Source organism: Rhinolophus hipposideros (genome assembly GCF_964194185.1).
Source record: "Rhinolophus hipposideros genome assembly, chromosome: 8".
In the NCBI taxonomy this organism is placed as follows: domain Eukaryota; kingdom Metazoa; phylum Chordata; class Mammalia; order Chiroptera; family Rhinolophidae; genus Rhinolophus; species Rhinolophus hipposideros.
In genome coordinates, this window is record NC_138054.1 from 58,090,279 (window position 1) to 58,116,821 (window position 26,543).

General features: G+C 36.5%; 1 protein-coding gene across 1 annotated transcript in view; it reads right to left on the reverse strand.

Moving 5' to 3' along the window:
- Positions 1-26,543, reverse strand: part of ZYG11A (zyg-11 family member A, cell cycle regulator) — a gene marked incomplete at both ends in the record, with an annotated part of 49,013 nt that overhangs the window by 3,878 nt on the left and 18,592 nt on the right. The window contains 10 exons of the mRNA XM_081056117.1: positions 3,740-3,837; positions 4,725-4,786; positions 7,019-7,213; positions 11,654-11,698; positions 11,775-11,936; positions 17,919-17,972; positions 18,071-18,170; positions 19,674-19,738; positions 21,849-22,025; positions 23,843-23,983. Of these exons, the coding sequence (XP_080912243.1) occupies positions 3,740-3,837; positions 4,725-4,786; positions 7,019-7,213; positions 11,654-11,698; positions 11,775-11,936; positions 17,919-17,972; positions 18,071-18,170; positions 19,674-19,738; positions 21,849-22,025; positions 23,843-23,983 (1,099 nt within the window). The remainder of the gene's footprint in view (positions 1-3,739; positions 3,838-4,724; positions 4,787-7,018; positions 7,214-11,653; positions 11,699-11,774; positions 11,937-17,918; positions 17,973-18,070; positions 18,171-19,673; positions 19,739-21,848; positions 22,026-23,842; positions 23,984-26,543) is intronic.

Genomic DNA, 26,543 nt, shown 5'->3' on the forward strand with positions numbered 1-26,543 from the left:
TGTGACAAAGGAGGCAAGAACATATACTGGGGTGGGAGGGAGGCGCAAGGCTCATAATACCAGCACGGGCCAGGGAACTGTGTCCTACACAACTAGACTGGAAAAACAACGGCTTGAACCAGAGTGGGCGTTGAGGGAAGTGGAAGAAGGGGGGGGGGAAGAAAATAGAGGTAGTAAACTCACTGATTTTAGTCTTAGCAATATTTTTCTGGATCTGTCTCCTCAGGCAAAGAAAACAAAAGGAAAAACAAACAAATGGGATTACATCAAACTACAAAACTTTTGTACAGTGAAAAAAACATCAACATAACAAAAAGGCAATCTACAAAATGGGAGAAGATATATGCAAATGTATGCCCAATAAAGAGTTAATAACCAAAAAATATAATGAACTCATACCATTCAATAACAAAAAATCATACAATTTGATTTAAAAATGGATAGAGGACCTGAAGAGACATTTTTCCAAAGACAACACACAGCTGGCCAACAGACACATGAGAAGATGCTCAACATCACTACTGATCAGGGAAATGCAAATCAAAACCACAATGAAATATCATCTCACACCTGTCAGAATGGCTAATCAAAAAGACAACAAATGTCAAATGTTGGTGAGGATGGGGAGAAAGGAGAAAGCTTGTGTACTGCTGGTGAGATTGTAAATTGGTGCAGCCACCGTGGAAAACAGCATGGAGGTGCTCCAAAAAATTAAAAGCAGAACTACCATATATATGACCCAGCAATTCTTCTTCTGGTTATTTATCCAAAGAAATCAAAAACAGTAATTTGAAAAGATACATTCACCCCTATGTTCACTGTAGCATTATTGACAATAGCCAAGATATAAAAAGCAACCTAGGTGCCCATCGATAGATGAATGGATAAAGATGTGGTACATAGATACAATGGAATATCTGCCTTAGAAAAGAACGAACTCTTACCATGAGACAATATGGATGGACCTAGAGGACACTATGCTAAGTGACATAAGTCAGCCAGAGAAAGACAAATACCATGTGATTTCACCTATACTTGGAATCTAAAAAGCAAAACAAACAAACCAAAGACTCATAGATACAGAAAACAAACTGCTAGTTGCTAAAGGAGTGGGCGGTGGGGGGTTGGGAGAAATAGGTCAAGGGGATTAAATGAATCAAACTTCCAGTTACAAAATAAGTAAGTCATGAGAATGTAATATACTGCATACGGCATAAAGTCAACAATATTGTAATAACGTTGTATGGTGACAGACGGTTACTAGATTTAACGTTGAGATAATTTTGTAAGGTATTTAAATATCGAATTACTATGTTATATATCTGAAACTAATATAATATTGTATGTCAACTATACTGCAATAAAAAAATAATAAGGCAAGGTTACAAGATGTGTAACAGAATGAGAGAGGGTACAGGCTACTTCTAATAGATGTCCCTCAAGAAAAGAATGGCGAGAATAGGGGAAGGGTAACATATTAAAAGAAAATGGATGAGAATTTTCATCAATTTTAGAAAGTGTAACTATGACCTGAAATCCAGAGGCAATAACATAAAAGACTGACTTATAAACACAATGAACCAAATCAAGACAATAAGCTGGGAAAAAATATTTAAAAGAGTTCTCTGAAATTAAAAAGACCAAAAAACAGTAAACTAAAGGTGAACAAAGGATATCAACAGGCAATACAAGGAAAAAGAAATGACTGTTAAATATAAGAAAAGATGGTTTAACCTCACTTAAAATAAATTTCAACTGAGACTATCACTTTCACCTTAGATTGGCAAAGATCAAAAAGTTCAAATAAACATTGTTTTTGCAAAAATGTAAGGAAATTGGCAAGCTCTCATACATCGTTCACAGGAATGCAAACTGGTAATCAACTCTCAGGAGGACAATTAGCAATAGCTCAAAATCACACATGTTCATAACTTGTGGAATTCTAAGTACTGCACAGATTAATTCACACACCTGCAAAATTACGTATTTTATTTAACGAATGCTATGTGCTACGAACCAAGCTATCTTTTATAAATACTTAAAAAACATTAACCCACTTAATTCTCACAACAATCCTATGAAGTATTTTTATCCCCATTTTACAGATGAGGAAACTGGGGCACAGAGAGATTAAATAACTTGCTCAAGTTCCCAGTCAGAAAATGGCAAAGAAACTGTGAATATAACAGTCTGGTTCTGGCATCTATTCTCTTAATTACCGCACATGCATTTTCCCCTATTTTTACTATATATGTGTGTTGTGTATTATACATACTCGTACATGTCATTATTCACATATATACACACACACATCCATATATATACTCACATGTCATTATTCACTGAACCAGTGTTTACAATAGAAAAGATTGGAAACAATGTCCAATTGTTAAAAAAGATTGGTTAAATAAATTATATCCACATAGTGAATAAATACTGAGCAACCTAATTAACAGTGGTGATCTGGAGTCAAATTACTAGGTTAGAACTCTGACTCTGCCAGTTGCTAATTGTTTTAACTTTGGGCCAATTATTTAACTTCTCTGTGCCTTCTTTTCTCGTCTCTAATAGACAGATAATAATAATAATGCCAGCCTCTTCTAGTTATTGTGAAGATTAAATGAAATCTCATAATGAGTATAACACTGCCTGCACTTAGTAAGTACTCAACTAAGTTCTAGCTGATTTAGCTACTGCTGTTGTAATTGAACATAGTGGAATCTGTTTCAGGGTCATTCTGACCAAATGATCTGCCTGTATCTATTCATAGGCTAGCACCATTCATAGTAGTTTATAATTTGAAGAGAAGTGTTAGGGCAAGCTCTTAAAACCATTTTATGTTGGACAGACCTTTCCTTTTTATCCTGCCAGATTAACTTCAGATTAATTTTTCAGATCCCTCATCTCTTACCCATTCACTTTAATTGTATTATATCCATAAGTTGAAAAGAAATGACATCTGTATGTTAAGTCTTTCCATCTAGGAATATAGTATGTTTCATAATTATTTCAGGCTTTTAAATTATTTCTCATAGTTTTCTGCACATAAGTCTCGTTATTTGTTAAAGGTATTTTTAGATATGTTATGCTTTTGTTGCTACTAGCTAAATCTTTAATTCTAAAAGTTTTTTAGTATAAAATTATAGCCTATATTTCTTTTATAATAAAGCCAAATATTTCACAATCATCCCTTAGCAAAAGATGTAAGCCAAAAATTCTCAAAACAGCACAACATGGAAAAACATTTAATCTGGCTGGGAAACTCCTGACTCCTGGCCCCTCAGCCTCCCACAAACCATTATAAAGAGGCAGATCTATATATCGCTATAAAAAGAGTATTCATGATGAACTGTTAAGTGAAAAGAGCAAGCTATACAAAAGAATAGACAGAATGAGCCCATTTTGTTCAAAAACATTACATTCACATATAGTACATACTAACTATAGTATGCATATAGAAATATCTGGAAGAATAGTTATAATTATCAAATTATTAACAGTGCTTGACTGTGGGAAATAGGAGTGGGAGAACAACTTTCACTTTCTATATTATCTGACATTCACCCCCAAAATATATTTTAATTCTGTAGCATTTTTTGAACTAATAAAAACATTTTTCAGTTTCTTTTTAAAAGGAGTTAAATTCAAGACATAGGTGAACAATTTTTTCAAATTCCATCTTGAACTTAATCATTATACAGAAAGATAACAGGAAGACTATTATGCTTTGAATACATACGGTTTTTACTGCAGACGTGATACATAGCCCATAGTGCCCAGAGCTGAATCTGTGGTTGAGAGAAGTTGCCAAGGAGCGGGAAAAATGCCCTGAAAGATCTACAAAGGTACAAAGATGTTCATTCAGAACTCAGACTAACATCAGGGATACAATAATAATTTTCAACATTTCCCCCATCAGTTCAATTCCTCACTGGGGCAAATGTATTATCAAGCATATAATGGGAGCCAGCATTTAAGAAATTGCATTCTAAACAACCAAAATGTCCTTTGATAGATGAATGGATAAAGAAGTTGTAGTATATATACACAATGGAATACTATTCAGCAGTAAGAAAAGATGAAATGGTATCATTTGTGACAACATGGATGGATCTTGAGATTATAATACTAAGCGAAATAAGTCAGACAGAAAAAGTAGAGAACCATATGATTTCACTGATGTGTGGTATATAAAACTGAAAACAACAAAAGAACAAGACAAACAAATGAAGGAACAAAAACTCATAGACATAGACAATAGTTTAGGAGTTACCAGAGGGTAAGGGGATAGGAGGCTCTAGAAAAGGATAAACGGGGTCTAATATATGGTGATGGAAATAGAAATGACTCTGGGTGGAGAACACACAATATGAGATAGAGATGATGTATTACAGAATTGTACACCTGAAATCTATGTAACTTTACTAACAATTGTCACCCCAATAAACTTTAATTTAAAAAAAATTGCATTCTGTGTTACACACTTTATACATTCAATATATGTATCACTTCATCCTTAATCTTGTAGACTGTCAGCCTCATTTTACAGATGAGGAAAACAGTCTCTGAGATTTCCTAAAAGTGATTTCCCAATATCACAAAAAAATAGGATTTGAACACAAGGCCATTTGATTCTAATATTTTTTATCACTATACCATGGCCTCTACACAGTGAGCAGACCAAGGACAAGCTTAAGGAAAGCACTACACTATCATGAAATTACCTGTAGGTCACCAATGCTGTCATCTTACATCTTGAACTTGGCCAATTCTGGATGGTTGTATACTATACAAAAAGAGAAACCAGGATTCTAGTATTGTATTCCATCATTTTTAAAAGGTCATAATAGGCTATTTTGTGTCATTTATAATTATATATGCATAAAACAACATAATTTTTCAAAATATGGGAATGATTACTCAACTTTAGGTATATTTACTTGCCAAAATATTATATTACATGTAGAATATGAATAAAGTCATGTGGAAAACAATGAAAAAGGGGCATCTGTTTAAAGATGGAGGACTGAGCATGCATGCATCCACTCTTTCCCTAAATCCCATGAACAGAATAGTATAAATGGTTTAAAATAAAAGGCAAATATGCAAAAAAAAAAAAAAAAAAAAAAAAGCAGATGGTCCAATGAAACTGATTCAACAGATCTAGCCCTGGGAAAGGTTAAACAACAAACCAATTTGAAAAGAAACCCAGAGACTTAAACATCTGGCATACCAAGAACTTGAGGAAGTGAGAATTAGAGGTGGCCTTCAAAACAGGAGGAGTGGTTGAAAGTACCAAGTAATCAAGACTCCCAGATCTCTCCCACCCCTAACAAAAACTCTTGTACTGGGCAACCCCATGAACAATTAAGGGTGGGAATACCATGCTAAAAACAGGAGGCTGAAGTGAAAAATCTAAATACTAAATGCGGAGACTCCTTTGCCCCCAACTGTCTTTCTCTAGTGGGCTTTCAGACTGTTGGCAGCTAAGTTTATAGGCACAAACTAATCCAGATCACTCTATAGTGAAGCCCACAGTTGACAAGTTCCACCCATCTACACACAGCTTTCAAAGAGCCCCACTCTTAGATATGAACGGACAGCTGAAGATCACCTGTATGTTTAATAAAATCTATAACATAAAGGAACAAAAATGGGGAGGGGGAAGAAAGGTGCCAGAAACAGGGGCCTTGGAGGAAGAGAAAAACTTAAAACAAAATCCTAAACTATCATTAATACTTTTAAAGAGATAAGAGATAGCCATCATGAAACAATAAGATACTGTATTTTTAAAAAAGCACTTAGAGAACAAAAAAAGAGTTCTTGGAAATTAAAAATAGCAGAAATGCAAAATCCAATAGAAAGGGTGGAAGTTGAAAAAGATTTTAAGAAGACATAGGTAAGAGGAGTCTGTAGAACCAATCCCAAAAACAGGAGGGAGGGAAAGTAGGAAGGTAAGAAGGAAGGGAAGGAGGAATTTCCCAGAACTGAAGGAAATGAAGTTCCAGAGTCATAAGCAGCCTAACATAACAAATGAAAATGTACCCACATCAAGGCACATCACTGTGATTTCCAAATACTGAGAACAAAGATCTTAAAAGCTTCCAAAGAAAAATGGTATGGGACTTCTCAACAGTGATACTGAAAAGTAAGACAATGGAGCAATGACTTAAAAATTCTGAAGGAAAAGTATTTCAAAATGAAAATTCTATACTCAGCCATTTGATCAATTAAATGCGAAGAGCTTTTCAAACAAATAAGGTCTCTAATTTTCTCTTTCGTACATCTTTTCTTAGGAAGTTACTTGAGGATGTGATCCAACAGAATGAGGGAATACAGCAAAACAAAAAAAACAAAAAACCAAATCAACAAACAGAAAACCAGGAAGGCATATAATCTAGGAAACAGGAAAATCCAATACAAGAGAGGCAAAAAGAATCCCCAGGATTATAGCAAAAGAATACCATGGGACGACAGCAGTATAGCAGATATATAAGAAAAGCAGATCAGATGAAAGAAAGACAGAAGGCTCTAGGAAAGAAGTCTCTGAGAAGCTCAAGTGAATAGAATATGTCTGAATGTACCAAAAGGAGATTTATACTTAGAGTATAAGGAAGGGTGTACATAGGGACAGTGAGAAAAAGAATCTTCATTCTCGAGTGGGAAAACTGATAAATAATGCCTAAAACTGCAAAGTCAAGAAGGAGCAACACATATTTAGAGATACGGAGGTAAATATCAAAAGAAATAGCTACAAAAAGAGCTGAAAGTGGGAAAGAATTAGAATAAGCCATATACAACAGCTTGCATGTAGAACTTTATAAAAGAAAAATATCAGAGGAAATGCAACAAAATGTTAATAGAGATTAACTTTGGGTGGTAGGGTATAAATGACTTAAAGTATTTTCTTTATATTTTTCTGTGTTTCTCATTTTCTACAACAAACACATTATTTCTAAAATTCTTATAATCTAGAAAATAAGTTTTCTGTAAGAACAGATTACTCTGGATTTTGTACCAGATCCTGGAGAAGAACATTCCTCTGAAGATCACAGGATATCCAGGGCCGTTTGTCAGATGTCAGGTGGGCTATGATGCCTGCAGCAAAATAGCTGACTTCCATTTCTTTGCTATGGAGCAAGATGCTGATATGCTTCACCATATCTTCAGTCACCAGCTTGGAAGAGAGTTCTCTGACTTCAGCTATGTTGTTCTACAGGTCCAATGGAGCAGAGTATTAGGGACAGCAAAGGAGGGGAGAGTCGGGAACTGGCTCCTCCTCCTCTCCTAGTGCTCAGAACACTCAGTCCCATCCTCCTCCCTCTCTACTTACTCTAACAATTCCCCTCCTTGATGATAAGGATGATCAGTAATAACAAAACACTGAGTAAGCACTTACTAAGTGCCAGGCACTATTAGATAGACAAAATGTTTCTTTATCTATGTTGTCTCATTTAATCTTTAAAATAGTCATACAAAGAAATTTGACACTCAGCAAGACTAACTTGTCAGGTTCACACTGATAATACATGGTTGAACTAGAATATAAATCCAGGCCTGACTCAAATACTTAATGTGCTTGGGGGCCTGCTATATGTTATATTAGCTTCAAGTTTAACATCAACAATGAAAGGCAGGGAGTATTTTATTTTATATATTGTATTCATTTTCTATGCTGTGTAACAAACTTGGTGGCTTAAAACACAATACATTTTTCTCTAGGTTTCTGTGTGTCAAGAGTCCAGCCATGGCTTGACTGAGTCCTCTCTCAGAGGTCTCACAAGGCTGCAGTGAAAATGCCAGCTGGCCTGAATTCCCATGTGGAGGCTCGGTGGGGAGAAGGGGATCTACTTCCAAGGTCACTCAGACTGCTGGCAGAATTTATTTCCTTGTGGCTGCAAGATTAATGGTTTCAGTTTCTTGCTGGAGGCCACCCTCAGCTCCTAGAAGCTGTCCACAGCTCCTTCTCAAGTGGGCTTCTCCCTTCTCCAACTACTTACTTCACGGAGGCTTGCTTTTTCAAAGCCAGGAAGAGTCTCTCTCTCTAGAGTGTCTGCTAACAAGACGGATTTATGTTGTGTGTGTGTGTAAACAAAATCACAGGAGAGATATCCTATCATTTTTGCCATATTCTATTAGTTAGAAGCAAGTTCAGGTCCTGCCCACATTCGAGGAGAGGGGATTACACGAAGACGTGAACACCAAGAGACTGGAATCGTTGGTGGGTCACCTTAGGGTATACCCACCACACTGACGAAAAAAACAAAGGTTTACAGGTGAAACACAGTCAAGGTACTGATCCTTTTAAAGCAGCTTTCAGAAAAGTACACACTACAGACTAGTATGTTGAAAAAACCATATGGCACAATGCAGACAATTGTGCTGTTTTGAAACCAACCCCCAATTTCCCTAAGGCCAGCTATACACTTTGTCAATAGCATGATTTCAGCATTAAGTCTCTTAAGACAGTAGCCCCCAAACAAGACACAAGATGATAGACAGCATCCTTAATGTAACTGAGAAACAGTGATTGAGTACCAAGATTTCTCTTGTAAGCTTGGCAGAGGCTACTTTTATGTCAGCTTTTATTAATACTTTCCAAGAGTCTATGGAACAACATGTTGAGAAGATGGGAGCTACAGGAGACTGTGGGTCTTCTTCATTCAGCAGAAGGAAGGAAAAGGGACAACCTCAGAAGGTAGTATTTATTCTGAGAGGCTCTCAGAAAGATAAAAAGCAAAAGATCTCTTAAGCCGGCTAGTAGAAGGATACTTAACACTGTATAGGATATATACTGTGTTTCCCTGGAAATAAAATCTACTCCGAAAATAAGCCCCAGTTAAGACCGTCAGTCAGACGGACGCATTTAGTACATTATGACGATGTTCCAGAAGAAGATGACATGACTGTATTTGAATAAATGTAGATTGTTGTACATGAAAAAATAAGACATCCCCTGAAAAATACACTCTAATGCATCTTTTGGAGCAAAAATTAATATAAGACCCAGTCTTATTTTGGGGGAAACACGGTATGAGGATTCAATTCACCTTTCTGTATTGATTTCCCATTGCTTTTCTTCTTTCCACCTTCTCCCAAAATTCCAGATATTCTGACAGTTTCTCAAATGATTACATTTTCTCCTATTCCCTAGCCAAAAATGACCTGTGTCCTCTACTTTCTTTGTCCCTTCCTTTTACTTTTCTGTACCTTCCAGATTTCTAATATTAATCCTGTATTCCTCTCTGTGAAGCCTTTCACATCTCCTCTGTTCCAAGTCCTGTGTATGTGCTAGGGATACAAAGGAAAAGACACAGTTCCTGATTTCAAGGGTTCCATGATCTAGAATTCAAAGGTACCCACTGGACTCAGTGCCTTTTTCCTAGCACTTACCACAGTCAATCCTAAATTAGAGAGCTATTTGTAACACAAGATCTGACAATTAAGTTCGCAAACTTGTTGCAATGATGTTGCTCACCTTTTTTGATAACACAGGGATTATTCATTATGAAGTTGTACCAATTGGACAAACAGTTAACCAAGTTTACTATTTGAAAGTGCTGAAAAGGCTGCATGAAAAAGTTAGATGATGTTAACTTTTCGCCAACAATTCATGGCTCTTGCATCACGACAATGCACCAGCTCACACGGCACTGTCTGGGAGGGAGTGTTTAGCCAGGAAACAAATCACTGTATTGGAACACACTCCCTACTCACCCGGTCTGGTCCCCAATGACTTCTTTCTTTACCCAAAGATAAAGGAAATATTGAAAGGAAGACATTTTGATGACATTCAGGACATCAAGGGTAATATGATGACAACTCTGATGGCCATTCCAAAAAGAGAGTTCCAAAATTGCTTTGAAGGATGGACTAGGTGCTGGCATCGGTGCACAGCTTCCCAAGGGGAGTACTTTGAAGGAGACCATAGTCATATTCAACAATGAGGCATGTAGCACTTTTTCTAGGATGCGTTCATGAACTTAACTGTCTGACCTCTTATGTCTAACACCACCTCCCAAACATTATAAGCACGTTTAACTCGATATATTTCATGCATCGGTGGGCAAAGCAACATGACAAACTTCAGGGGCTCATACTACATCTTCACTACTTTTTGTCAGTCTTCACCTTTATCTTTAGGAAACAAAGACATTTCTCAGTGTAGAAGTATAAACAAAGAAATTTCTAAAAAACAGTCTTGTTAAAGAGGAAGTATAGTGAAGTGGTTATCAGAGGGTCTGGAGGCTGACTGCCTGAATTTGGTAACGTAGGGTAAAATGGCACATTTGCGCCTCCAGTTCTATGTCTATAAAATGTAGATAATGTATGTTAGAGTACAAAACACAATTTTTCCTATCCTTGTGTATAGGCCCCTTAGCAATGTGACTTTGCTGCTCCTCCCATTAAGGGATGACAACCTCCTCTAATCTGGGCTTAATCATGGATATATTAAGAAATATCTATTTGGTCTTTGTCCCCAGTTACTGACACAGAGCTCTTCAATCCCTTGGAATTCCCCGACGTGTGATAACAGCATATTCAGGATGGGGGGTGGATGCCACAAAGCACAAACCCTGATTGGAAGCCTGAAACTTTCAACCCCACCCCCAAACTCTGGGGAAAAGGAGAGGAGCTAAAGATTGAATTAATAATCAATCATGCCTATGTGACGAAACCTCCATAAAAACCCCTAAATGATGGGGTTTGGAGAACTCCTGGGTTGGTGAACACAGGCAGGTGCTGGGAGAGTGGTGTGCCCAGCGCGAGGGCACAGAAGCTCTATGCACAGCTCTCCTTCCTTGCCCTCTGCATCTCTTCCATATGACTGTTTCTGAGTTGTACTTTTATAATAGATTGGTAAGAGCCAAGTAAAATGCCTCCCTGAATTCTGTGAGCCTTCTAACAAATTATCAACCTAAGGAGGGGGTCATGGAAACCCTCAATTTATAATCAGTCAGTCAGTCAGAAGTACAGGTGGCCCAGAACTTATGATTGGCAACTGAAGTAAGGGTAGTGCTATGCAACTGAGCCTTTTAACTTGAGGGATCTGACACTAACTTCAGGCAGTTGGTGCCAGAATTGAATCGAACTGCAGGACAACCAATGGGTGTTAGTTGGAGAAACAGTTGTTGGAAAACACCCCATCCCATGTAACCTGCTTTGGCCAAAGAAACATTAGAAAATGTGACATATGCAGAGGTTTAAGAAGCACCTGTACAGTGGGACTTGTCTACTATTGCTCCTAAAACTACGAAGTGAAGATACCTACGGAGATACAAGGCCCAGCTGCGCCAACTGTCAGGTGTGTCAGGCCATCTTAGAGCATCTGGCCCTAACTGATCTACCAGATGACAGCAGCTATACGAGTCACTCCACGAGACCAGCAGAGTGGTACAGCTGATCTGAGTTCAAACTGTTGACCCACAGATTCCTAAGTAAATAAAAAGACTGCTGTTTTAAGCTGTAGTATGTTCACAGCAATAGATGACTAATATATAATGGTATTTATAAGGATGATATGAAGATTAAATGAGTTAATACATGTCAATTGCTTACAAAAGTGCCTAGCATATAGTAGGTACTACCTAAGTGTTAGTTTTATTATTATTTTTTCAAGTAATTAGAATTGACACAAAACAATTCACCTTACCAAAAGACCAAGTACTTTGCTTTGTATTGCTGACTCTGAAAAAGTCTGTCAAAAGAATATACAGGTTACTTTATCATGGAGAAAAAAACCTTTACATATAAACTCAATCCTGTTTTCCCACCTCCAAGACTTGGATGAAGATTGCCAATCCTTCATTTTCAATAAAGTGCTTGCAGGCTGCTGGAGACTCATCTGTAAGATTCCAAAGTGCTTTCAAAGTAAACAAGAAGGTGACATCATCTAAATTCTCAGTAGTCTTTTGTTTTACTATTGCTAGAAGTTCCTAAAAACCAAAGAGACAGGGAGTTAGATGCCCTAATGACTAACTCACTTCCAGTATAGGAAAAGCAATAGTTAAGAAAAGCTTTAGACTAGAAATGGAACTACCTTATGACCCAGCAATTCCACTCTTACATATTTTTCCAGAGAAATCCAAGATTCTAATTTGAAAAAATATATGCACCCCTATGTTACTGCAGCACTATGACAATAGCCAAGACTTGGAAACAACCGAAATGCCCACTGGTAGACGACTGGATTAAGAAACTGTGGTACATTTATACAATGGAGTATTACTCAGCTATAAAGAATGAAATCTTACCATTTGCAACGATAGGGATGGACCTAGAGAACATTATGCTAAGTGAAATAAGTCAGACAGAGAAAGACAGATACCATATGATCTCACTTATATGTGGAATCTAAAGAGCAGAATAAATGAGCAAAGTAAACAGAAATAGTCTCAGAGATACAGAGGAAAAACTGATGGTTGTGAGATGGGAAGGGTGGAGATGAGGGAGAAGGGGAAGGAATTAGACAGCATAAATTGATAACTATAATATTGCCACAGGGATATGAAAGACAGTTTGGGGACTATAACCAATAATGTTGTAAAGATTTTGTAGGGTGTCAGATGGGCATGTCTTATTAGGGAGACCACTTCATGGCAATATATACCTGAAGCTGAATAATTATATATTAAATAATAATAATAATTTAATGTATAGTCAAAGGATGTGGAGTAAAGTATAGGGAATAGAGTCAGTGGAATTGTAATAGCTGTATATGATGTCAGAGGAGTACTACATTAGGAGAGGGGGTCATCACTTTGTGAGAGGTGTAAATGTCTAACTATTACATTGTTTTGTACACCTGAAACTAATAAATAAACTAATAAATAAATAAATAAATAAATAAATAAATAGCTTTAGAATCAAACCTGGGTTCTAAACCTAAGTCCTACAACTTAAAAGCTTTGTGATCCATTTCTCTCTATAAAATTAGTAACACCTATCTCTTAGGATTTTTATGAAGATTTAATGGGAAAAAATGAAAGCTTAATGAGCACTTAACATAGTCATTAGTGCTTATTAAAAAACCTCATAGATGCGGCCGGATGGCTTAATTGGTTAGAGCACGAGCTCTGAACAACAGGGTTGCTGGTTCAATTCCTACATGGGCCAGTGAGCTGCGCCCTCCACAACTAGATTGAAGACACCCAGGGGCCACTGAGCTTCCAGAGGGGCTGCTGGATGGCTCAGCTGGTTTGAGCGCGAGCTCGCAACAACAAGGTTGCTGGTTCAATTCCGCATGGGATGGTGGGCTGCGCCCCCCTGCAACTAAAGATCGAAAATGGCGACTGGATTTGGAGCTGAGCCATGCCCTCCACAACTAGATTGAAGGACAACAACTTCTGGGCCCAAGCTGATGGGCCCTGGAGAAACACATTGTTCCTCAACATTCCCCAGTAAAATTAAAAAAAAGAAAAAGAAAGAAAAAAAAAAGTAAGGAACAAAGAAATTATAAAAAAAATAAAAATAAAATAAACCTCATAGTCAAGCACATACCAGATATTCTATTATTCAATTTTATTGAGAATGTCTAGTCAGTACCTTCTGGAAATCAGGCACTTATTCAGGTAAGCGAGACAGATTAAAAAAATAGTTGGTTCTTCTCAACTAAATAATTTTAAGTTTTGGTAAATGCTCTGAGGGAAACACATAAAAGCCTCAGAATTTACTTAAGAAAAGGTGGGAGAAGAAGCCTCCATACAAAGGTTAATATGTGAACTGGACAGAACAAAGAGGATAAACCAGCCAAGCAAGGAATGGGACAAAGGGAAAGGGGAGGTAGTAGGGTAAGGGTGAGGGAAAGAACATGTCAAACAAAGAAAAAGTTTGCTGTTCTAGGCCCCTGAGCAGGTCAATATGGCTAGAGGATAACAATAATATTATAACCACATGTCCTAATACTTTGAAGCAACCATTGGCTTTCTTTACATAGATTCCAACATATCATTTCAGATCAGAATATTTCTGGACACAAGTTAGTATTTATGCTTTCTTTCAAGCATTCGATTGTCATGTGAGAGGAAAAAGACAGCCATTTTCATGTAACCAGTTAATTAAAAGATACATAAACATATAACGACACTAAACAAATAAGAATATGTCCATTTTCAGAAGGAATGTGACCATCTCAAATATTTTACCCAACCAGGAGAGAATGTATCAAGAGAGTTCATAGCAAAAAAAAGCTGTGAGAGTCAAGAGAATATAAGGGGCACACAACACTAGCAGCAATTATCTAGACAGCCAATAGGGTGAATGGCGGCAATGCAAGGGAGAGAGCAGGGGAAGTAAGGCTGACCCTGAAAGTAACAACTGTGGCCAAGATCATGGTTCACTGCTTTACATATTTGATCTTAATGAAACTAATTTAATGAAAATAACTATGAAATACTACTCCTATAATAGATGCCTATTTTTCAGATGATGCCAGTTTTTCAGGTGAATCTGAGGCACAGAGGAGATAAGTAAATTATCTCAAGTCATATGGCTAGTGACTGAAAACCTGGTTTGTTTTCATCTAAAGCCTGAACTTTTGGTACCACTTCCTAAAACTGTTTCTCTAAGAACTAGTGCTACTCTTTCTTTCATGTTCCTTTCAGCACTTGCTCTCTCTTATCAATATCTTTATCTCTATTCCTGTTACCATTCCCGCAACTTCAATGTTCTTCCATCACATCATCCTGGCAAAACTCCTACCTTGTTAAACCCTACTTCATGCCCCACCCCATACATCTGAATATTAAGACTGTACTTGAGTCTCACTTTCAGTATCTGCCAAAAAGTTTCAAAAGGGCATTCAACTGAACCTGGCCATCCTAGTACATTTCTTAATGAATTTGCTCTGAAGACTATTATTTCATAATTTCCTGTCCTCAACGTTAGTTGCCATGTTATTACTCCTCTCATTTGATCACTTCATCTAATTTTTCACTGAGAACTATAGCTACTCTTCCTAATAAAATCTACCAACCTTCTTGTACTTGCATGGATGTAGTACTCTGCCTTCCTTTCTTCTCCAATCTAAAGCCAACATCTTTACTTCTACTCTATATACAATTCCTGTACATGCACAAATATTTGGCACGAAAACTATTTCCCTCTGTCTTGCCTATGCCATTAATTTTTCACTCTTTTCAAAATTATTCTCATGAGCATAAAATATGTCTTAATGTAACCCATCTTCAATACATACATACATACATACATACTACCGGCCCATGTAGCATCTTTATTTCTCTGCTTTCTTTCTCATTAAAAGATACCAAAAAGTGGTTTACATTTCTCACCTCCCATTTGCTCATCATTGTGTTCCAATCAGTTTTGTCCCACCATTCCATTAAAATAACATAAGCGAGATAACTAATGATTTGTCTTGCCAAATCTAATGGTCAGTTCTGTCCTTTTCTCACTCAACCACCTGACATGACTGCCCAATTTTTCTGGAAATATTTCTTAGATTCTAAAACACCACTCTTTCCTGCTTTTCTAACTCATTTTGGATGCTCCTTTTCTATCTCCTGTTCTGGAGATCCTTCTCTTCCAACCTACCTATTTCAGCCCTTTTCTTTTCCCTACATACGTTCCATACTTCTCAGGTGATTGTATTCCATACCAGAAGTGAAGACTCACATTATTTCTCTAGCCCAGTCCACTCCTCTGAGCTGCAACTCATATAACAAACTGCCTACTTGACATCTCAAGCACCTCAGAAATTAACACACACCCCAAAAATCACTGTTGATTTTTATCCCCCAAATCTACTGGCTAGATACCAAATATTCACAAGATTCCACTTATAACAGCAACACAAAAGGTAAAAGTCTTAGGAATAAATATAAGAAATATACACTATCAACATGAAGGAAAAAACCACATACTTCTGGGGGACATGAAAGACAGAATAAATGGAATAACATACATTGTTCTCAGGTAGGAATTATCAATATCACAGAGATGTCAATTCTTCTAAGTCAATCTATAAATTTAACACAATCCCAAAGAAAAGAGAGCTTTTTTAGAACTAGACAAGCCAAATCTGGTGTTCACACAGAAAACAAACACATAAGGATAACTGAAAAAAAATCCAAAGAAAGATCTTAACTATCAGAGGACTTATAAAACTGGTAAATAAAAAGCATGACACCAATATGTAACAAGACATACAAATTAATGAAACAGAATGAAGTCCAGAAATAAATGTAAAATATATATGAGAATTTAATATATGATAAAGATGGCAATGTATAACAGTGGAGAAAAGATAAATTTTTCAATAAAAGATACAAAGGCAACGGGCAGACACTGAGAAGAAAAAACAGACCCCTATATCTCAAAAAAATTTCAAATGAAAGATTTACATGTAAAAGAAAAAAAAAGAAACCATAGATTTAAAGATGAGGTATTTAGGGAGCAACCGGATGGCTCAGTTGGTTAGAGCGCGAGCTCTTAACAATGTTGCCAGTTTAATTTCTGCATGGGATGGTGGGCTGCGCTCCCTGCAACTAAGATTGAAAACCGTGACTGGACTTGGAGCTGAGCTGAGCCCTCCACAACTAGATTGAAGCTTGGAGCTTGTGGGCCATGGAGAAACACACTGTTCCCCAATAAATAAAATAAATAAAAATATAAAAAATGAGGTATTTAAAAAATAATCAAAGTGTGCTATCAATTGCAAAGCATAAAAGAAAAAAATTCAACCACATAAAAAATTTTAATTATTGTATGGCACATGCTATAAATAAAGTGAAAACAGACAAACAGCCCACTGGAGAAAAATACATGCATCTCATATCATTCAAAAGTTCATATAAAGAGGGGCCAATGGGTGGCTCAGTTGGTTAGAGCACGAGTTCTGGGCAATGGCGCTGCCAGTTTGATTCCCACACGGGCCAACGAGCTGAGCACTCCGCAACTAGAATGAGGTCAATGAGCTGCCGCTGAGCTCCCAGATGGGTCAGTTGGTTGGAGTGCAGGCTCTCAACCACAATGTTGCCGGTTTGACTCCCACAAGGGATGGTGGGCTGTGCCCCCTGCAACTAACAACGGCAACTGGACCTGGAATTGAGTTGCACTCTCCACAACTAAGATTGAAAGGACAACAATTTGACTTGGAAAAAGTCCCGGAAGTACAAACTGTTCCCGTCCTATTCCCCTTCCCCAATAAAAAAAATCTTTAAAAAAAAAAAAGTTGGGGGTTGGGGGGAGGAAGATGAGGGTAAGGGGGATCAAATATATGTTGATGGAAGGAGAACTGACTCTGGGCGATGAACACACAATGGGATTTATAGATGATGTAAATCAGAATTGTACACCTGAAATCTATGTAATTTCACTAACAATTGTCACCCCAATAAATTTTAAAAAAAAGTTTATATAAAGAAATCCTGTATTAGAAAAAAGCCAGCTACTCAAAAGAAGAACATACAAAAGCAACGAGAATAGACAGTTCTCAGGAAATATGACCCTCTGAGGGGAAAAAAAAAAAAAACTCAATTCTTAATGATGTACATTTTGGGGGAACAATGTTAGCATAATGATAATGTAAACACTGATTACCAATTTATTAAAATTGTGATATAAGTTTGCTGGGGGTGGAGAGGCGGGAATTTGTAGAGCTATATGTAGGACAGCCAAGCTCTTATTTTCCATAGCAACAGAATCACTAGATAACATCTCAACCTGATAAATCAAGAAATTGCAAAAAAAAATTTGCAGTGTTAAGCATTGTATGTAGAGATGGGGAGGTAAATATCACAAGAAATAGCTGTAATAGTAGAGAGTAACTTCTTCTGGGGAGCAGGTCTTACAGATTTTTCATTTTATAGCCCTTTTAGAATAATTTGATTTTTAAAACTATGTTCATAAATTACTTTTATTGAAAAAAAACAAGGTTATAAAAGTGACAATCAACTTACTTTAACTGCCACGAAGAGCTCTTCTTTAAGTTGTGCAGTTTGCTCAGGGGAGAGCTATAAGCAAACAAAGAGCCAAAAGTGAAATAGCAGATCTCCATCAAAGCTCCATCAAGACTAAGGGGAGAGAGATCTTGCCCTTAGCAATCACATACCTGCAAGGCTAGAATAGAAGTGATGCTCACTGCCATTGTTTGCATCTTGGGGTTTTCATGCTTACAGAGCCAACTCATAACAAACTTGGCAGCATCAAACCTAAAAAATAGTATTTTTCTCACAATAAATTCTGCAAAACTGTATATGAGGACAGAAGAAATCTCTTACCCCTTCCCCCCAAACCCTGTAACAAAAGTAGTCTTGGACTTCTAAAGTCTCAAGTATGAAAACCAAGAGCGTTTGACCAGAGATCAGAAGAGGAAGAAGAGAACATGCAAATAAGAATGTGAGCAAGATGCACAGGATTCAGAGAAAAATGGGCAGATTTAAGAAAGACATTTTTTTAGCAATCAGTTTCTACTATGGTGAGTCTGAAAAAGAAAAGTTCCCTGAGAGGTAGTAACCTGTAATCTGAATTACAGACAGTGCTAAAATGCCACAGCCAACAAATCAATTAGCTAGAGAGAATTCATGCCCTTTCAGAGGGGAAGTTGTTACTCAGCTCCAACTGATGGCTGCCATGTAGGGATGAAGACAGTTGAGGAAGCTCTTCCAACTTTTCAAGAGAAGGTGGTAATACAGATATATATATATATATGATACAGATTTTTTTTTTTAATTAGGAGGACCACTTGCCCTATGGTATTTTTAGAAGTCACCTCCCATTTTAAGCACACATTTCAATTAGACGTGAGCATGGCTTTGCCTCCAGCCCAGCACCCACAAGTCACAGGTTTTGTTCATATGAGCTTATGTTTAATTTTCCTGCTGTTGATAGCAACTACCGTGTTTCCCCGAAAATAAGACCTAGCCAGACCATCAGCTCTAATGCGTCTTTTGGAGCAAAAATTAATATAAGACCCAGTATTATATTATATTGGTTACATTATATAATTTATATATTATATTGTATTACATATTATATTGTATTATTATATTATATTAATATTATATTAATTATATTATATAGACCGGGTGTTATAGTAAAATAAGACCGGATCTTATATTAATTCTTGCTCCAAAAGACGCATTAGAGCTGATGGTCCGGCTAGGTCTTACTTTCGGGGAAACAAGGTATTATAAAGGTTTTTTGAACTCATGAATGTGGGAGATTACAAAAGCCTCAAGAAATTTCCCTCTGGAGTCCAGAATGAGGATTTTTTAAAAAAACTATTACCGATAAATAACAAAAAGAATGACTAATGTTTAGAACAGCTTGTACTTAAGCTAGGCACTGTAATAAAGTACTTTACAAACATTACTGTATCTAATCCACATAAGAGTCACTTATTTTACAAATGAGGAAACCCATGTGCAAATATAATGAAAGGGCTAGAACTTGAATCCAAGTATGTTTGACTCTCTAGAGCCCATGCTCTTACCACCCACTGCCCTTAACTGGAATCAGATTTTGGGATACAACATTTATAGGCAGGGTACTTCCAATCACCTCAGTGGAAAAGGCTCGACAGAGCATTCTCCTCAAATATGTTATTCCAGCTTTAATCAGACCCTTGCTAAACTAATAACCCAAAAGCCAACAATGCTCAGAGTAACACAGGCCAACACCCCAAAATCAGATGACCAAGTTTTATAACTTGCCTGTCAAATGGAACATCCACAAGAATCCTGGAATTGGTTAAGGAGAGAAGACAATTCTTCTGTAACTATAAAAGAACAAAGAAAAATTTTGAGCAAATGTATACTCCATTCTAAATAAAGGTTCTAAGAATTTGGAAGGTGCTACAACGAACTTTTCTTATTGAGAGCTCACGGTGTACCTGGCCCTCTCCAAGTTCTTCATTTAATCTTACCAATAAACTGTCACATTCACCTGTACCTAAAAAACAATCCTTCCACCTTTTTTTTTTTTTTAGAAAAGATGGGGTCTCTTCCCCCTGAACCCCACAAGGATCTATGTGGAGAGTGGCCTGCCTGTACGTCAGTCCAAATCAATTACCTGAAGCCTGGTCAACCTACTAAATAACAAATGTCCTTACCACTCATAACTATGATAGAGCTTCTACTTTCTACCTAAGATTGTTAGGGGCTGAAGTGGGCCTTTACAGACAAGAAAGAAAGAGAAGGCTTCCTGGGAAAGCTATAGGAACAGAAAAATATAACATCTCTTTGAAGGGCCATGAGTAGGCCAGTATGACAGAAGTATAGTGTACGAGGCAGGGTCAGCAAATCTCAAATGCCAATAGGAACTAGGCAGTAACATAAACAAGTAAAGAGAGTTGAGTGAGAAACAACAGAGGAGTGGTAGGAATTATGCCAAACTGGAGAATTCATGCCCTCATACAAGTGCAGTTTATTATTCAGCTCCAACTGATGATTGCCATGCGTGAATTAAGACTGAATTGAGAAAGATCTTCCAACCTTTTAAGAGAAAGTAGAAATAAAAAGTTTTTAAATGAGGTAAGACCACGTTTCTTACTGTAGTTTTAAACACTAATTCCCATTTTAAGTACACCCTTCAATTAGAATTGACAAATTTATACAGCTGTGTACACTACCACCCACCACCACTACAATCAAGAAAAAACTATTTCCATCACCCCAAAGTCCAATGTGCCCCTTCCAGTAACTTCTGACCTTGCAAATACCAACCCCAGAAAATTACACTGTCATTATGTAAGTTTTCAAATAAATGGAATCAGATAGTACCTACTCTTTTGTGTCCAACTTATTTTGCACAGCATATTTTTGAGATTCATCCATATACTTTATTCAGTACTTCATTTGTATTGCCAAATAATATTCCCTTATATGACTATATCACAATTTATCTATTCACATGTTGTGGGACATTTGGAAAGTTTTCGGTTTGGGACAATTATGAATATAGATATGAACATTCATGTGTAAGTCTTTATACATTATTATTTCATTTCTCTAAGGATAGAATGACTGGGTAATCCAGAAGGTGTATGTCTAACATTTAAGAAAAAACTATGACATTGTTGAACTGGTAGTTGTCATTTTACATTCTTAACATCAATATGTGAGAATCTGTTGCTCCACACCCTTGCCAGTACGTGGTATTGTCAGTCATTTAACTTCAACCAATCTACGGGTTGTGCAGTGGTAACTCACTGTGGTTTTAATTTACAATTCCCTGATGACTGAAAATACAGAGCATCTTTTCATGTGCTCATTTGTCATCTCCATATCTTCTTTGGTGAAATGTCTGTTCAAATTTTTTGCCTTTCTTAAAAATTGGTTTATCTTGTGTTACTGAATTAAGAGTTCTTTATATTCTGGATAAAAGGCCTTTGTCCTATATATAAAATGAACATACTTTCCAGCTCATGGCTTACTTTTTCATTTTTTAATGTTTTTAGGTGTGTGCAAACTTTTAATTTTGATAAATTCCAATTAATTTTTCTTTTATGATGTGTGCTTTCTGCATCCTGAGAAAACTGCCTCCTCCAAGGTCAAAAATATTTTCTCCTACTGTTTTCTCCTAGTTTTATGGTTTTAACTTTTATATTTAGATCTATAATTCAATTTAAGTTTCATGTATGATGTTAAACCTATGAGGATGGACCAAAATGTTAATGGATGGTTTGGGTAACTGGTTTCTGACAAATTTAAAAAATGTAAACCATATTGCTTATTCGTATTTCCTGTTTTTTCTACAACAAACATGAATTCCTTATCCGTTCTCTCTCATTCTTTCAGATACGATGAAAAATCAGAACTAAATAATACATATTCTTCATATATTTGTCCCGAAGTTAAAAGCAGAGTCAAATATTCAATTTAAATTACCTGCTGATAGTGGGGGAAATTTTTCAGAGCTTTGAAAAGTAGACAGGTGACCTCTGACAACAAACGAACAGGCATCCCCTTGGCCAGGCCCTGGCGTGTTAAGTTGAGGGCACACGCACTGGCTGTGAACTGCACTGGCAAATCCAATGGATGATTCCTCATTCCTACAGCCACAAGCTGAAGATGAACTTGTTTTTAGTGGCTTATGACAGTATTAGCATTCTTTTTAAAATATTCGCTCATTGAGAGAGAAAGTAACAGATTTTCCCTATTGTGTCAACATTTATTTTGTAGGACACCAGCAATACCTTCTAATCCAAACACAGCCATTAACTAGCTGCATGACTTTAGTCAAGTGAGTTCTCTTCTCTGGACCACTATTTCCTCATCTGTGATTTCATAATCATTTATTGAGCCTCACTCCATATAAGGCATTGTGGTAAGCATTATAGGTGACACAAAAAAGAATCACTTACACCCTCATTCCTTAGCATAAAGCCTTGTAAGAGAAATATGTAAACAAGTAACACTGTGAAGATGTCAAAACATGAAACTGAAAAAAAGCACCATTAAGAAAAGCACTATGAATAAAGTGCTGTATAAGGTAGTTATGGAGGGAGCAATTATTTTTGGTATGGAATCAAAAGACTTCATTCCGACAGAACGTTTAGACAAGTCTCAGAGGGGATATGGACAGAAGCAGATAAAGGTGGGGTGGAATGGAGAGACGATTCCCAGGAAAGGGCAATGTAATAGGGAAAAACACAAAGTAAACAAAAGGATGGGATGATTCCACCTAGAGAGGAAGAAATTTGGAAGAATTTGAAAAGTGATAAAACCTAACTTTAGAAAGATAACTAGAAGACAGATTGTGGAAGACCTACAACATAAATGTGAAATGAAGGTGTTGCACTACACGTAGAACACACCCACTCTACCATTCAGGGACAATGTGATCTGTTTTGTCAATCAAATAGGGATAATCATCCCTACTCACCTCAGAGATGGGTCTGCTGATACTCATGTGAACCATGATTTTAAGAGACCACAGCCCCTCCCTTTGACAGCTGCATGAACTCATAGAGCCTACAGATAGACCTGGATATTTACTTCTATTATGAAAAATGGCTTTTTTCTATATTGTTAAACTACTGTTAGGATTGCAATGGATTGCCATAACCTGCAACTTAAGTATGTAGAACCCAAAAGAAACATGATTTTCTAAAATCACAGAATCTTAGATAAGAAAAGGACTTTTAGAACACTTAATTCAAGTTTCTTATTAAAGATGGGAAACAAAGGTCCAGAGTTTTTTCTTTATACAGTATTGCTTTTAAGTTATGAATAAATCTAATTTCCCATGTTACAGAAATAGCCCTATTTTTAAGGGATTACAAAGAATTGCAAATAATAAAGATGAGGTGACTTTAAGACCTTTCATTTTCATGTCACATTTAATTTTAAGTAATTGCCGATTTCTTTCCCAAATCACTTAATACTTCCAATTACATTTCAAATAAATTCACCCTTCCATAAACCAATGCGAAGTTTGGCCCTATCAATATTCATTCACAAAATACTTTTAAAATGGGAGATCTGGCCAATTATTATTATTTTGTTTTATTTTGTTCTGTTCTTATTGGATACTGTTATTGTTTATTTCAGAAAACCAGATGTTAGATTTAAAGACTGAAAGAATAAAAGACAACATTCAGAGCAATGCGAATTCATGTTTATAAACATATCAGTCCTGTTTCAGGCAAAACAGTATAATGGTCCTAGTATCCTTTTCTCAGACCACTGGATGATTCAAATTGATTCCGATGTTCAAAATGAGAGATGATCTAGCAGTTAAGCCTAACACTGTTTTCTTTTCTTTATGAGGGCACCTGGAATAAGGCATATAAGTTACTGTTTTCAATGTGTCTAGTGAACTATTTAATTGAACCAAGTAAGAAGAAATAATAAAAACCACCTTTCTAAGGTGCAGTTACCTTTAAAATAGCAGGCATGGTCACCTGCATTGAAAAAGTCTCTGTAAAGAGCCTGTAAAGGGCTTCCTTCATAAAACAAGACCTATTTCTGTACTGGCTCAATGCTTCTGAAATCTGACTCAGATTGGCTCCTCCAGCAACCTGAAAAACAAAGATGTTACCAATAGGTTTCACCATTCATCTTCAAGAACAGGCTTTTAGGGGCCCCAAATGTTTGAAACAGTAATAGGTGTTCCGTTAAATGTTCCAGGTGCTTTACAAAATTGTTCTCACTCGATCATCATTCTAATAGGTAAAAGTTCTCCTCAATCTCATTTTTACAGATGGGTTCAAAGAGGTGAAGCATGCTGCTAAATGTAACAGACCAATTAATTGGTGGAGCCAGATTCAAATACCATCTCTCTACAACTATATTACAATTAGGACCTCAACTGAAAAATGGGTAGCATGTAAATCTTTAAACAACCAGTAACCATGAATGCATGTCTTGTAAAAAAGCATAGAATAAATTCGACAATAAAAACAGGAAAAGGCAATATAAAATAACTAAATTGAAAAGTAGTTAACCTTTTTCAGTAGCAGCATTTTTACTTGTTTATTACTTATTTAATATAATTCTTCCTTGCTACCACTGAGGTAGCAATTTCAAAAAGTCTACATACATATAGACTTTAGGTCTGAAGGATAATGGTATCCTCCTTATCCAAACTTTAAAATCAACAAGAAATGTAAATAAAACCAGCTATGATCCAGTTTTCAGCATCCCTGGGTACTGAAGGAAAATACATAAAAAAGGAAAATTGAGAATCTTGAAAAACGAAAATAAAAACAGCCTTGCTTTCTCCATTCCACCATGACCAGTAACATCACTAACATTGAAGAAACCTTACATCACTAAATTGACAACAGAATACTTCTGAATTCGGAACCCTGTCCATTAAATTCTAATAAATAAAAAGATTCAAACCAAATCCATATAAAACTCCTATAAGAAATTTTTTTTAACCTATAAGAAATTTTTAAAAAGCAAATCTACACATTTCAGTAAGAAAAGTTCTTCCTATAAACGAACAACAAATTAGAAAACTGTTAACACAACACTTTAAACTGAATTAAATATTCTCAATAAGCATTTTGGGATATGATAAAACACCTTCAATGAAAAGATAAAGGGTTGATTAAAATTATATTAAATATAAAAACTAAGTTATAGGTACCCAGTACCCAAGGAAAGACAGATTTGAATAAAATTTTACTAAGGGGAAGAAATACAAGAAAATAAGAAAAGGAAATTTTTTAAAGTTAAGTAAAAAAAACACTGAGTATTGACACGGGAAAAAGACAAAGATCCAACATACATATATACCTGTAGGACAAATGAACTAATAATTAAAACTACTATCAAAGAAAACTTTCCAGAAATTAAAAAAAAAAAGAGCTAAATCAATACATTGAAAGAACCCACGAAGTACCTGGGAAAACTGACCCTGATCAAATCAGACATATCACAATATAAAAATTAAATTAAAAAATAAAACCTTCAGGGCCTCCACATAAAAGGTCCGGTAAATTACACAGAGAATTAGATTGTCATTGGACTTAACAACAACATACACAGCAAAGCAACAGTGGAAAAGCACTTTCAAGAAAAAAGGAAGGAAAAGGGTAATGAAAGAGTTTATATCCAGCCAAGCTCACTTTCAAATATCTAGGATATAAAAGATTGAATAAGAAATTAAGAGAATACGGACACAGATACCCTTCCTGAAAAATATAGTAGATTGATGCAAAAGTAACTGTGGTTTTTGCAATTATTAACCTTTTAAACCACAATTACTTTTGCACCAACCTAATATATTATTGGGTAAATTTCATACAACCAAGAGATGACTGGAGAAACTGGCAAAGGGGCAGATGGTGAGCATTTCATCTATTTAATTATAGATCTGTCTCCCCACCTAGTGCATTGGGACAATCCATCTGATATAACTATGTTGGAATTCCCATCAATTTCAGCTAACACAGTAGCAACTATGCACCCACCACTTGCCAGCCACCAGCACATTTTTCTAGAGCAGCTTGCACTTAGCTTATGGGAGCCAGTGTAGCAAAAAGGACTCTGCCCTCCAAACTTCGGGGATCTGTGCTCTGATGGCTGATTGAAACTTCTGGTGACAGGTGCAAAGAGGTAGGCAGCCACTGTTGTTGCACCTCCCCAGATTGTTCAAAGGTTCCTGCAGCTAAAGTGACTTTCAGATGATCTAAACGACCTGAGTCCCGTTCTCCCCAGTACTCCTGCCTCAGTCTTCATTTTCCTCTTTTCCTCATTTGGGGAGCCAGGCACTAAAGACTAAGACATTCAAAAAACTACACATACAAAGAAAATTCTAATGTAACTACACAGACCCCCGGAAAACTCAGAAAAGACCTGAAAAACTTTATACCTCGGGCTGATCCTCAGCACAGATCAAAAAATCAATTAACTAAACAGCAAACCCAGGGGAAGGGAGAGAATCTGATTTCCAGAGTCATCATATTATTAGTTTCAAATGTCCATCTTTCAACAACAAAGTCAAGAGGCATACAAAGAAACAGGAACGTATGGCCCATTCAAAGAAAAAAAAATGAACACAAACTGTCCCTATAAAAGAACTGATAGCAAATATGCTAGACAAAGACTTCAAACAATTGTTTTAAAGAC